This window comes from Ailuropoda melanoleuca, chromosome 11 (assembly GCF_002007445.2).
Source record: "Ailuropoda melanoleuca isolate Jingjing chromosome 11, ASM200744v2, whole genome shotgun sequence".
NCBI lineage: Eukaryota > Metazoa > Chordata > Mammalia > Carnivora > Ursidae > Ailuropoda > Ailuropoda melanoleuca.
Window position 1 is genome coordinate 76,119,714 of NC_048228.1, and position 14,205 is coordinate 76,133,918.

Genomic DNA, 14,205 nt, shown 5'->3' on the forward strand with positions numbered 1-14,205 from the left:
TCATGTGAACCCTCGTGGCCACCCTTGACTTCATAACCTAAGCAGTGCAGCTTTTTTATAGCCACACATTTGCACGTTGTCCGCAGATGCCTGCTTTCTCTGCCTCGATTGGTGACTTTGCACATCAGCTGACAAGTCCTGAAGAGCGATTTTACAGTGGCTCAGAGTTGGCTGGTTTTAGCAGAGTCCCTGTCTTTGTTCCGCAAGATTCCCGCAGGTGTCTTCCTGCAGCATTGTGTTGCATTTTGTCCTTTTTGCGGAAAGTAAGTGAAAACAGACACCTGTGGGGCTCACACTACAGTGAGAAGGAGAGGCTTCATAAACTTCGGTCCATCTGACAAGGGTGAGAGCTGTGCTTCTCCCCAAAGTGATTCATCATTAGCCCCAATCGTATGCTTATTGCTCTTAACTGGTGATGAACTCATGAAGGAAAAGAATAAATCCAGGAACAATGAAATACATTGTTAAATAACTGTGTCTGAAAGTCAAAGTGTAATTCAGAATCTTGACATATTATTTTTTTCCTTTCTGGGACTAGAATTCTTCTTAAAACAGACGTTTATCATTTGACCTGCACCTATTTTAACAGATTCCCAGGAAGAAATATAAATGCCCAGTGCTTGTTTGTATTCAGACCCAAACACCAACATACACTTTGGAATAAATAAGTACCCTTCTTTCCTTTAACTTTTGCCATTTGGGCTTAGCCTTGCAGATGATACCGTCTGGGGTAGAGATAGATGATCCTGTCACGGTAAGGTCACCGCAGCCCGGAGCAAGGTGGGGAAGCCACCACCGTGAGGTGTTACGTGTTGGATTACTTTTCTGTAATCTTTACCTCGTCTCTGCTAATAGACTTGGCTAACTAGTCTCTAGTCAAAGGCTAAAGGCTTTTATTTTCCTTTCCTTAGGGATACTTCCACATTCTCTATGAGGGTGTTCCTTGGATATGTTCTTTTTTTTTTTTTTTTAAAGATTTTATTTATTTATTTGACAGAGATAGAGACAGCCAGCGAGAAGAGGGAACACAAGCAGGGGGAGTGGGAGAGGAAGAAGCAGGCTCACAGCGGAGGAGCCTGATGTGGGGCTCGATCCCATAACGCCGGGATCACGCCCTGAGCCGAAGGCAGATGCTTAACGACTGTGCCACCCAGGCGCCCCTCCTTGGATATGTTCTTAAGTAAGAATACCTGTACTATAAATCTCTGAGAGGAATCAGGGAAAAAAAGAAAAAAAACAACCCAAAGGCTAGAAAATGCAAAGGGCCATTTTTATGCAGGTGCTTTCTGTAACATTACATTTGGGACCATCAAAAACATAGTTCTTAGGTGGCCTAACGTGTTCTTTGCACATCTGGGCTCTGGGTTCTTCAGTCTAGTCCAAGCAGGGTTTTTGCCAAAATGAAAGTGACATGTTGCCTGCTATGATACTTTCCAAACAAATCAGGGCTTTCAATTTATTTCACTATAAAATTGTGTTAGATTTCATTGTCTAGGATGCCCTGTGTGGTTTTTATCAAGGGTTTCCTTGGTAAAAGTCATGTAAAAGCAATGAAAAAGATTGCCATAAAGCTACAAGTTTCTGATTTCTTAAAGATTATTGTTTTATTTTATTTCATTGCAGGATATTATATGTTACCTATTTTGCCAGGCTACCCCCCAAAGATGAAATAGAACTCCATTAAGGGCTTCTGGTCAGAGGTATCTTTATGAGGAATTCTACTGGCCTAATTATCTGCCAAGCATCTTTCTTTTTCTTTTCTAAGGATATTTCTTATAAACCAAATAAATATTGTTTATTTGGTCCCTGTTATATAACCTGGCTTGATCACTAAATAGTCTAGGTGCTCATTCTATTATTTTTACTGGACAATTTATATTCTATGAGACAAAAGGAGATGTTAGATCATCACTACCACCTTGTTCTCCATTTCCTCTGTAACAAGATGAGCACATTAGGGGCGCCTGGGTGGCTCAGTCGGTTGAGTGTCCAACTCTTGATTTCTGCTCAGGTCATGATGTCAGGGTCATGGGATTGAGCCCCATGTCATGCTCCACTCTCAGCAGGGAGTCTGCTTGAGATTCTGTCCTTCTGCCCCTTCCCCTGTTCAAGCTCTTTCTCTCTCAAATAAATAAATCTTAAAAAGAAAAAAAAAGTGCATTAACATTTTGGTTTTTTTGTTCTAATTAAGAACATCCAAGGGGCACCTGGTTGGCACAGTCAGTAGAGCATGCAACTCTTTTTTTTTTTCTTTAAGATTTTATTTATTTATTAGAGAGGGGAGGGGAGAAGCAGACCCCCCACTGAGCAGGAAGCCCAACACAGGGCTTGATCCCAAGACCCCGAGACCATGACCTGAGCCAAAGGCAGATGCTTAACCAGCTGAGCCACCCAGGTGCCCAGAGCTTGCAACTCTTAATCTTGGGGTTGTAAATTCGAGCCCCACATTTGGTGTAGAAGTTAGTTTAAAATAAAATTAAAAAAAAAAAACACCTTAAAAGAACATCCAAGATGTACAGCAGTTATAGTCAGCAAAAACAGTCCTCAAAATGGTCCCACAAGAACAATTGTAACTTCCCACAAGGTATTCTGCAATCATTAATAATTTGCTTACTAATTCTTTACAAAGCTTTTATTTCCTTTCTTCATCAGAGGCCTCAGTCCCGAAGGGAAAGAGATAGAAACAGATAAACAACTGTGCATTATGCTCCATTGCAGAAGTATAAACAAGTATGTGGAAAATCCAAAAGATAGTAGGACTCCTGTCCCTGGAGGACTCAGGAGAAACAGAGCCATGTTTATTTGTTCAGTCTTGTTAGTGTGTAGTCTTAAAAGGGAAAAACAGATCATGACAACGGAGAGAATGAAGATGCAAGAGAAAAGTGGGGGAGACAAAGGTGAAAGCAATCTCTGTTCTTCCCCTACCTGAAGAATTAGGGAGAAAGGAGTAAAGGGAAGTTTTGAGGTTGAGGGAGGAAATTTGAGGAAATTCTTTCTGGTATTAACATTCTCAGTAAAGCAGGTATACGTTTGCTGAAGTGACAAGGGCCGAATTTGGAATCTTGGAGAGAGGAGAAGGTCTGAACTGGCCTGTAGGAGAGTGGAATCCACCAGGCGTGGATGAAAGTACGGATCAGTGGTCATGAGCACCCATATGAGAGAAGAGAGCTGGAATAGAGCCTGTCCTCATGGTGGGGGGAGGGGGGTTCCCTTCTGTGTTACTGAGACTAAGAACCAAGGAGAATGTTGGCTGTAGCCTAAACTGTGAATTGGCCAGGCGGGAAGCATGGCAGGAGGTCCAGGGGCTAAGAACTCTAACGAGCGCTCGGCTGCAAGCAGGGCTGTGGGTAGGGAGAGTTGAGTTGAATGATGGACTGGAATGTCCACATGGGATACAGGTTAGGGAAGGCACAAACAAACCCCACTTCCCTCCCTTACCTGGATGGCTGCCTGCTAAGGTATCTGTACCCCTGCCTTGCCCCTTGCCTGTCTGGGTCCCCAAATTGCCTTTACTTCAGACCGTCTCTGAAGAAAGCAACACATGCTCCTTCTCTTTCAGCCCACAAATAAGACTGTGGAGAATAAGGAGATACAGAGCTTGTATTTTGTTCTACTCTATGGTCTTTTATCCTTTTTCTGATTTAGCTTCTCCTTTATATATTTTCACTTTCACATGTCACTAAGTTTAAATGTTTAAACATTTCCCCCTTCAGTAGCCAAAAAGAAAACAAAGCAACAGCTAATATAGTAATAAATTTATTTCTAGCTACAGGAGATAAGCTTCAATGCAATATGGCCATAAAGTATGGCTCCTAGGCTTAGGGGAGAAGCAATAAACCTTCATAAATAAAATAATTTTTAAAATACTCCTGGCAGTATAAATAAGGGTAAAATATAACTTGTAACTGGCAACACACAGCCAACAACAGAGCTACTTACAAAAGAAAGCTATAAACTAAAATAAGAAAATGTTTGCAGCTTTGTTGTTGTTGTTGTTACCTTGCACTCTAGGTGGGCAGGCTGGAGAATTCAGGAGGGCAGTGGGGGGACGATGTTTTTGACTCCCCTCCTGAAATATTACCTCTGTTACATTTCCTGACACCTTCTGATTTACCAAAGACCTGTGATAATCACCAAGGAAACCCAGGGGCCCTGATGCTACAAATAAGAGAGTTTTCAACCAATTTCAAGGTGTCAGAGAACACCTTCAAGCAGGGAGAGTGGGACACACAGGACCAAGTCCCATGGGTGTGCTTAATGCTGCAGCTTGCCCAGCTCAGGGGTCCCTTGACTTTCAGTCTTGCTCTGCCGCTGATCTTGAAAACGCGGTGAAGTTCTCCTGAGGTACATCTCAGTTTTCATTTGGGTTTTCAACTCAGGGGTCGTGTGGGCAAAAGCATAAAAAATACAGTTGCATTTCAGTGAGCAGTGCCTTGGTTTGAAAGACTGTTGAAGAGATGGATTATTTTCTAAAAAATTAAGAAGCAAGCAAGAGAAGATCTCCCTCCTTCCCTCCTTACCTCTCCCACCTCTCTGTGTCACACACACAAACACACACACACACACACACACACACACACACAGAGTCATTCACTCACTCTCAAATCAGAAGTAAGAACAGGCGGGAAACTGGAGAGCTGCCAGTAGGATAACTCAGAATTGATCAGTGCTCTCATTCAATATATTAGTAATTCCCAAGCATTTGTCATCACGGGCACTGTGTTTGTTGCTGAGAAATGGGGGAAACGTGGTCTCTCCCTTGGAGGAACTGAGGGCCTTGCTGGCCTAGAGTGAGTTATGCTTGGCCGCATGAAGTGAGTCTGGGAGGGCTTGGCGGTAAGCTTGGTTTAGAAGGTGGTAGACTAACGTCAGAGAAGGGGATTCCAGAGAGGGCAGAAAGAGGTCAAGATGGTGAAGGGAAACACGAATGAAAATTAGCTGGGCCGCGATTGTGGAGAGCTGTAAATGCCATTTTAAAGAGTTGGGGCTTTCTTGTGTAAATGGTAGGAAGCCATAGACAAATTTTAGAGCAAGAAGAGCCATGGTTTGTTTTAAATTTGTTTTATAAAGAGAAATCTCTGTTGGCGGTAAAGATGAGATGAGAGACAGATGATGAGGGCTCTAGGGAAACAGCAGAGGGACTGGTGTGGACATTCCATTTATAATTTGCTATGCCTGGTACTGTCTCAAGTCGGGTTTGCTTTTCCTGGATTATGTGGAGAAAGACAAGCTAGCACAGGAATTTAATTCTGAGTTTGATTTCACCACTTAGTGGCCAAGTGTTCGTGGGCAAGGAACTTCAGTCCTGTGTCCTGTTTCTCATCTGCAGAATGGGGCTCGCAGTGGTGCCTCCCGCATAGGGTTGTAACAAGTGTTGACTGAGACGCAGTGTATGCATAGCCCTTAGAACCATACCTGGTATGTGGTACGTGCTAAATATTTTATGTTTCTTTTTTTTATCAGTTCGTTCATTTATTTGTTTATTTCATCTTTGCAAATTTGCTTTTAAGACAATCTAGAGTAATCTGTAAATTGTCATTACTAGATTTCATTTGCAGAATTTTTCTGACATTTTCACCTTCTTTTCTTAAGTGCTCTTGGGCCAAAATTTTTTAGCAGGAAATGGGAGGGTGAGGCCTGTAAATTCAAATAGCTACTTCCCCCCAATGTAAAGTGTAAACAGAAAATTCTGCAAAGAACGCCGCTATGTGGTGGTCCTTAGTGTCACTGTGGGTAATAGAGGCCAGGGGAGGCATTAAGTGAAGTTCCAGCATTAGGAAATTTGGGCAGGCTTACTTTATGGTACAACATGGTTCTATTATTCTGATAAACAGACTCTGAAATTCCAGAACACAGTGTGAACCACATTTGAATACGAATGCAGAAACACCTTCAAAAATCTCCAATAAAAATTTTAATTACCTCTGCCTTTGCTTCTCTCTTTGTGAATGCAACTGAAGTAATACTCTTGAATTGGAACAATAATTATATCTCCCATGAATATAATAAAAATTATATAAGTATTTTTATTATAGGTATATTTTATTATATATACGTGTGTGTGTGTATATATATATATATATATATATATATATATATATATATTTGTATCTATTACATAAATAACTGCAGACTCAGATATTAGCATTCAGAACAAAACTCCAGGAGGAGAGGAATTGTTCCTTATGTTTCATTGTGCAGAGGAAACGGTTCTGTTTCTCCACAGTGTTCTTGTAAAACAGAAACCTGGCCCTATTTGGTTATAGGAAGAGTCTATAGGTTTTGGGGAGAAAAACTAAGTATCTTGCAACTTTTTGCCTTTGAAGAGCTGGGAAAGCAGGTCTTGATAGAGGGAGATAAATATAACCCTTCTGTACAGTTGAGGTGAACAAAGCTCTCCTTCATACTGAATGTTTTTATTGTGCCTGAAAGTGAACTCTTCATTGATGGAAGGGGTTCTTCTATTTGATCCATCAGGATTACCAAGACAGGTGTCCCCATCCCCAACTAAAATACAGCATCATGAAATCATGATTAAAGCTCATAGAAGGCAATTCATGAAGTGGCAAGAGATTACAGATACTGCATTTCCCACTCTTGGTTACTGGGAATTAAGTTTCAATAACATTGAGGAATTCTGAAAAAAACACCCATAAGTTATTTAAATGATATTCTTCAACTTTTTGCCTGGATTCATGGCTAAGCAATTTTGACTAGTTCATAAATTAGGACAATGTTATTGTTTTGTAATAAGATAATTTACTGAAAATATTTTTGCAGGAATGTGGTTGTGTGGCTAGAATAATGAGCAAAGCTCACAGAGGAATCAGTGATTTGTAATCCCAACTCTGGTAGGCACAGATGTGTGACTTTAATAGAGTAATTTACTTTTTCTGATAACATTTGTCCAATCTCCTTTGAGGGGCTCTTGTGAAAATAAAATGAGTAGAGTGAAAGCAATTGAAAACATAAAAGCACGAAAAATAACTAAATGTATTTGCTGAACATCCTGAAGGCATCTTAGTAGAACAAAGGGAAGTAAACGTTGTGGGTGTTTTTGTTTGATTTTACAGGCAACGAGGGAAACTCTCAGTCGCCACTGCACTACGCTTGGTGATGCTCTTCGAAAAGAGAATGATTTTGCTCTTATAATTGATGGGAAAACCCTCAAGTACGCCTTAACTTTTGGAGTAAGACAGTATTTCCTGGACTTAGCTTTGTCGTGCAAAGCTGTTATTTGCTGCCGGTAAGTTCTCCTTCATATTAACCAACTAAGTAAACAGCACCCTCCATCCTAAATTCTTGATTTGTCAACTTCCTCGAAGTTATTCTATCCAGAATTTTTCAATGTCAGGTTATTATTTTACTCACTCAAGGCTCAAGGTTCACAACCTGGAATAGAATTTAGTAGCAGAGGTTTGGTTTTTTTTTAGGTGAGTCCTACTGATCATTAGTAATTATTGTTCATAATTCGAATCGACAGGTTTCTTGCCATCTCCTGTGTTCCAGTTCGGTTATTTTACCTACATTTCCACCTAGGTTGTTTCTGTAACAGTTCTGTTTTCTACACATCAATCTTGGATCCTTCTTGGAGGACTTAACTTTAGGGAATGGCATGGCGGGACGTGCTGAGTCATTTGCCAGAACACTATTTCTTGACTGTACATTCCTCTTTCCTGTAATTTATAATATTGCCCATTTCCTAAATTAGAATCTGTTTTGAGTTATCAAGGCTTAATCCACAGACCTACATTTTTAAAACTATTTAGCTCTAGTCCTTCCTGAACTTCTCATCAAAGAATCTTCCCCATATCTTTGTCAAAATTGTTCACACTATGTCTTCCTAAAATTTAAAGTGTCTTCATGACTCTGCCCACTCTCTTCACTGTGAAACCTAAGGATTCTCCTCTTTGCCATCCACTTACTGAGAGAGTTTTACGGGCTGGTCACTCCAGGTCTGGGGTGGCAGCGTCTCCAGCTGCTTTCTCCACCTCCCCCCCAGGGAGATGAAATCTTAGCAGGACTTCTGAAGAACTTCCCAGAGTTTATTCTTTTAACATTACTGTTAAAATTTTTCTATTTGCTTTTATTATTATCTTAAAATATATATTTACTAGTAAAAGAATGTTATGCTTCTTTTTTTTTTTTTAAAGATTTTATTTATTTATTCGACAGAGATAGAGACAGCCAGCGAGAGAGGGTACACAAGCAGGGGGAGTGGGAGAGGAAGAAGCAGGCTCATAGCAGAGGAGCCTGATGTGGGGCTCGAACCCATAACGCCGGGATCACGCCCTGAGCCGAAGGCAGACGCTTAACCGCTGTGCCACCCAGGCGCCCCAAGAATGTTATGCTTCTTAAACCCTTTTTGTCTGGGCTTATTCACTTAAATATCCTGTATATAATTTGTCTCCACATTTATAAGCCATGCCTTGTAGATATTTCCAAAATTTCCATTGGAACATACTTTGTGAAATATAATTTAAACCAAACTTAATAAGTACCTTTTATAAAGCATCATTTCAACCTATAAAATTGTATCATACTCAGAGAATTAAAAGTTGCTTATTCCAGGAACCATATTATTTTAACCATTTATTTTTCTTCACTGTAGCATGCATTAATAAACATTACCATAGAGCTCTTAGAGAGCCTATTGTACACACATTTTTATAAAGACTTTATTTATTTGACAGAGAGAGAACACAAGCAGGGGGAGCTGCAGAGGGAGAGGGAGAAGCAGGCTCCCTGCTGAGCAGGGAGCCCAACGTAGGGCTCTGTCCCAGGACCCTGGGATCATGACCTGAGCCGAAGGCAGACACTTAACGAACTAAGCCAGCCAGGCATCCTGTACACACATATTTAATATCAGTAATAATCAGGCTCTCCGCTTAATCATGAACAAAGAATTAGAAATTATCTTGTCAATCCCATTTGTACTTTGATATCATCATGCTCTTTAAAATCTGTTTTTCCAGGAACTTTTCTTGATTCCTTGCTAATCTCTTGACCAAGTCTTAGGAATGTTCAACTCTGACACACTTGCATCAGGATAATGGTGTACCAGATCTGGTTGTTTAATCACTTTCACTAATGGGATCATGAGGATCAACAAGAGATTGCTGAAAAGCACAGTAAGGGCTAGGAAGGTTGGCTTCTGTTGAGTCCAGAGTTATTTAGATACAGCAATCCATTCCCTGAGTCAGCACCTGTGCCGGACCTACTGTGTGCTGGGCAGAGATGCTGCGCATACAAGGCTGAACACCACTTCCTGCCTGCCCTGCTCTCCTTTCATGTCTCCTTCTCTTTTTTTCCTTTTAAGTAGAATCACAGTTGCTTTGAAAGATGTGGGAGGCCGATTTTCATAACGCAGTCCCTGCTGCTGAGGCTCATTCTTAGAGCATTGCTTAACACGGTACCTCCCACCATTCTTCAAAAAGTGGAACCACAAAATTAAACAATAGCAGAGGGAGAGAAGAAGTAGAAAGCAATGTCAAGGGAGAAAAATGTACGCTTGTGAAATTCCCTCCCGAGATCCTTGTTCTGGATGCTCACAGTCACATGGACCTTGGGGCTCCTCCAGGCAAGGCCCCTGGGAGGGAATCACGCTCTGCCATGCACGTGCAGCGCAGCTCGGAAACTGAGCTTATAAAGATGTGTGTGGCCCCTTCCTCCCTCCGTCCTGTTTTATGCATGTTAAAGGACCTCAAGGTCCCTATGCAGACACTGGGTTTTATTTAGAGTTTTTAGGGTTTGTTGTTGGTTTGTGTTTTTTTTAAGTAAAATATCTTTCCCCAGCTTTTTTCTTCTAATTATTACCTTCATACTCTCTCTTTTCCCACAAAGACTGTGGTTCAACTTCCAGTCTGGTGTTGAGAATGCATCCGAGCCCAAAATTATGTCAGTGCTACTGCTAGAGTTCTGTCTGTGCACCTTCTTGGCCTGGCCCCTCTTGGCATTTAAACGACAGGCACAGACCATTTTCTGGTCATTCAGCTTACTGACCTTGAAGTATAATTTCCATTATAATGCTGCTGTCACTTGTGAGGAATAGGTGGGCAATTCTGTATATCTTTCTTTACCATTAAATGCCAAGTGTCACTCCAGACTTCTCAAAGGATTACCATCTTCCCAGCCGCAGGAAATTCTCTGTTTTACTCCAGTAGAACAGACACTCCAGATAAATACTGAATATTACTTCAAAATACAGTGCTGTGTCACAACTTCGTTTGTGTTCGTTCTGGCTTTCTGGGTTTTCCCCTCAGATGACTTTCCGATCTTTGTCAGTCCTCCCGTGAAGATAACTCCGGGTCTGCTCTCTGCTGCAGGCTTCTCTTCGCCGCAGCTGGAGGGGAAGCCTTCCCGTACGGATAATGAGGCTCTCGATATTAGTTCCATCTTCAGGATGACATCAGCCACTTTCTTCCCTGATATGATCAGCATAGAGGGCAGAAGGCAGTTTCCAGTGTTTGCCTAATTGACACAGTTATAAAGATGAGCATCCTCCCTCCAGAGCCTACAGCTGAATTGAAAGAAACAGTTGTTCTCAGTCGGTAGTCATTACATCTCTTCCCACCACTTTCTGAAGGGACTATTCAGAGACAGAAATAATCCCCTCCTTCCAAAATTATTCAGGGCTTTGGAGTCCTGGTTTTGGTTTACAAAGGGGAAGGTTTCATGTTACACCTCCGTAATTTTTTTTAAGGATGTAAAACCCAACAAGGAAAATGAAATCTGTCTTTATCAGCTCAGCAAGTACTGTATTTTTATAGATGCCATGCAGCTTTTGTTTTTACCTCTGTGCCCGTTTTCCCGTGCAACATGAGTACTTCCATAGGTAAGACGCATCTAATGTCCAAGGAGTTTTGGATAAGTTTTCCTGGTTATACACATGCTGTCCTTGTGATGCTTCTTCCCTTTCCCCTTGCTCAGGTATACCAGTTCTTATTGGTGTGATCAGATACTTTTGAAGAGCATGAAAGCTGTGGGTCGTTCCCCCCCCCCAAAAAAAAAAAATACACATACACACAAATAGGTAAAATCGAATGTACCATTTTAGGGGCTTCACAGACCCCCTGAAAGTCTTGGGCAGGTAGAAGAGGGGAAAACTTGCTCCAAGACTTGTGAGTATTTATGGGCACCCCTAAAATCAAGAACTATTCTGCAAAGTGGCATTTTATCTGAGGATTCATGAAATTCTTGTTCAAATTTTTACCTCTCTGGCACTTGGCTACCTAATGGAATTTCTCTGGCTTTGGTTTTTGTGGCCTATAAAATGAAGAGCTTGGCATTTAACAGTGATTCCAATCCTCCACGGAGCCTGGATGTCTAAGCAGCTAAGAGTAGAGCTTGTCTGGCGGGGAAAGGTGGGAGATCCAAGCACACATGCACCCTTCCTTGGAATTTCCTTCCAGCTTGAAAGCTTCTGGGCCAGAGGACCCCCTCGTAGGCCTTTCACTTTCTGGACAAACCCTACTTCTGTGGGCCACTCTCTGCTGGGAAGGGTCTGTCTACGGCTTGAATCAGCTTAATTTGGGGAAGCATCTGTTCTACCTCTTTTAATATTCCCTCCAGAAGAGGGTGGGAGTATTGCAGCGAAGTATTGCTGTGTGTTAAATGGCATGTGGTTTCTGAGATCCTCATCAGTTCACAACCCAGCCTTTCAAAGAATTTTACATTTTTTCTGTACTTGTCAGTTTCGCTTAAACATATTTTGAAACTTATGTTCTGTGACAGTTGGTTGAAAATTGGCCTAGAGCCTCCAGCTTTTAGACTGTCTAGTAATCACCATTCTCCTACATAATTTATGTACTCATGTCTTCTGAAAAGCAGAAGTTAAATTGAAGTAAGCATTTTTCCCTACTTGCAACATCTCTAATCAAAGTTTCACCCCCTTTTAGGCCATTTTCCCCATAGTGCATAAAAAAAAACACTTGACTTCAGTGAATGTCGTCACTCGGGAGTGGCATTCCAGGCAAAACCTTTCACCTCAGTCTGATCAACAGGTCCTCCTTGAAGAGGTCTAAAGGGACACTTCGAATACTTTCTGTCGTAGCATGAGTGCATTAAGTAAAGGGTCAAGACAGACCTACTTCTCAAATCTTTTGGGATTGTCTTAAACTTTAAGGATTTCTCTAAATAAATGTTCTCCTTAAAGGGTAGTTATAAAGCACAGTGAAGCTAATAAATGCCCAACAGACATTCCTTTAAAGAAAAAAGTTTGTGAACACCATCGATGCCAAGCAGATGTTTGGCTTTCAGAAGACTTACAAACTGTTAATGAATGTCAACCCCATATTTGCTTCCAAGAAAACATGAATAAATGTTGGAAATGTTGAGAGAGTATTTCTTTCATACGTGTATGGCTAAAGAGGACATCCTGAATAAATTTTATAACTTCATAAAATGGCCATATTTTGCTTTCACATAATATAATAAGCTGTTCAGCCCTGTCTGTCTCATTTGCTGCCCTGTCTCTACTGAATAATGTTAAAGGAGCAACGAGGCCATGTTATACAGCCTGTTAGCCACCTAGGATGTTCACGTCCCCACCAGGGAAGTCTGTATTTGACAGCAGAATTTAGATTGATAAATCTAAACACTTGAGAATTCCACTGTAATTCAACATTATATAGTTTTAGATGTGCTCAGTTTAGATAAATTGCCATCACCCAACACACACATGTGCATGCGCGCGCACACACACACACACACACACCCCAGTTAGAATTGCAGATCATGTAATTCTAATAAAACAGAGTTAACCTGTATTGGAAAGTACATAAAGTATAAGCATGCAACTTAGTGAATATTTGTAAAGCAAATGCATTCCTGTATCAAGTACCCGAGCCTGACCAGCACCTCAGAAGCCCCCTCGTGCTCCCTTTAGCATTATTATCCTCCCAAGAGTAACTGCTATCTTGATTTCCATGATCATGCCTCTTAAATGATATCTTAATCATTTCAGTCTTTTTCTGTTTTCTGTCTTGCTAACTTGAAATAAGTGTACATATCTTTCATAACTACATTCAAATTCTTGATGATGCTTTTCTGTTCAGCAATTTTAAGTACAGACACTGCAGCTTCCCACCAAGGCCTCCCTAAAGCTTTACATAAATCAATAAGTCAGCACTCTAATGTATTCTTCAGTCAAAAACAAATCCACCTAATAGATTATGTACAGTTCTCCTTCAGTTCTGTGGTGATAGAATAAAGGACTTCATTTTCTGGTTTGTTAAGGACATGGTATATGTAACCTACAACATTTCTTTGATCTGTCTGTCTACTGACCTGATTTTGTGTGGGAAAGGAAAGCAGAGTTACTTTGGTATAACTGGGTCTCCTTGAACCCATAAGGTTTCTAGAGATTACCTTCTTTCTAATAAACCCATTTGAGCCATCCCCATTTAGGGCAAGTTAAAGGCCTGGCTTTTGGGGCCAGGCTAGAGTTCCAAGAGTCAAGACCAGGTAGGATGTAAGACGTAACTGTTAAGCAGCTGTAGGGCATGGAATCAAGAGAAGGGAGAGACTGCATCCCAGGGGAAAATGGTCTTGGAAAACAAAAGGCATTACCAAGGGAACAGAAACAGAGACAAGAAAAGGATATAAAACAAGTTAAGACATGAAAGAGGAGGTGGTTCCAGATAGCATTTTCCAAGAGGAAAGGAGTATTTCATAGAGCAGAGATGGGCAAACTTTCTCTGTAAAGGGCAAGATAGTAAATATTTTAGGCTTTCTGCGCTATCCAGTCTCTGTTATAGCTACTCATCTCTGCCATTGTAGCATGAAAGCAGCTCTAGACAAAAGGGAAATTATGTTCTGTGCTTTTTGAATCACTGAGAACTTCCAATTGATAAAGATATTCTCAGACGTTTCTTTTGTCAACTTCCTAACTTTCTGTTTTCTATATAGGTCTTTAATCCATTATTTTTGTGTATCTTATGAAGAAGGGATGTGATGTTATTCATTTCTACATAGAAGATTCTCCCAATACCATTTACTAAACAATCTACCCTTTTCTCTCCGCTTGTGATGCTGTATACTTTAGCACTCAGGCTCTGGGGCCAGACTTTCCAGAATCTAAGTCCAAGCCCTATGTCTTCTTGTTAGCTGAGCAATATGTTATCCAACTTCTCCAGCTTTAGTTTCTTCATTCTTGAAACAGTTAAAAATAATTGCTCTTATGGAATTGTGAGGAATAAATGGGTT

General features: G+C 40.9%; 1 protein-coding gene across 4 annotated transcripts in view; it reads left to right on the forward strand.

Annotated features, from left to right (window-relative positions):
* ATP8A1 (ATPase phospholipid transporting 8A1) overlaps nucleotides 1-14,205 on the forward strand; it is a 225,937-nt gene that overhangs the window by 150,762 nt on the left and 60,970 nt on the right. For all 4 annotated transcript variants that reach the window (XM_019801970.2, XM_019801971.2, XM_019801972.2 and 1 more), the window contains one exon: nucleotides 7,074-7,246. In XM_019801970.2, coding sequence (XP_019657529.1) covers nucleotides 7,074-7,246 — 173 coding nt within the window. The remainder of the gene's footprint in view (nucleotides 1-7,073; nucleotides 7,247-14,205) is intronic.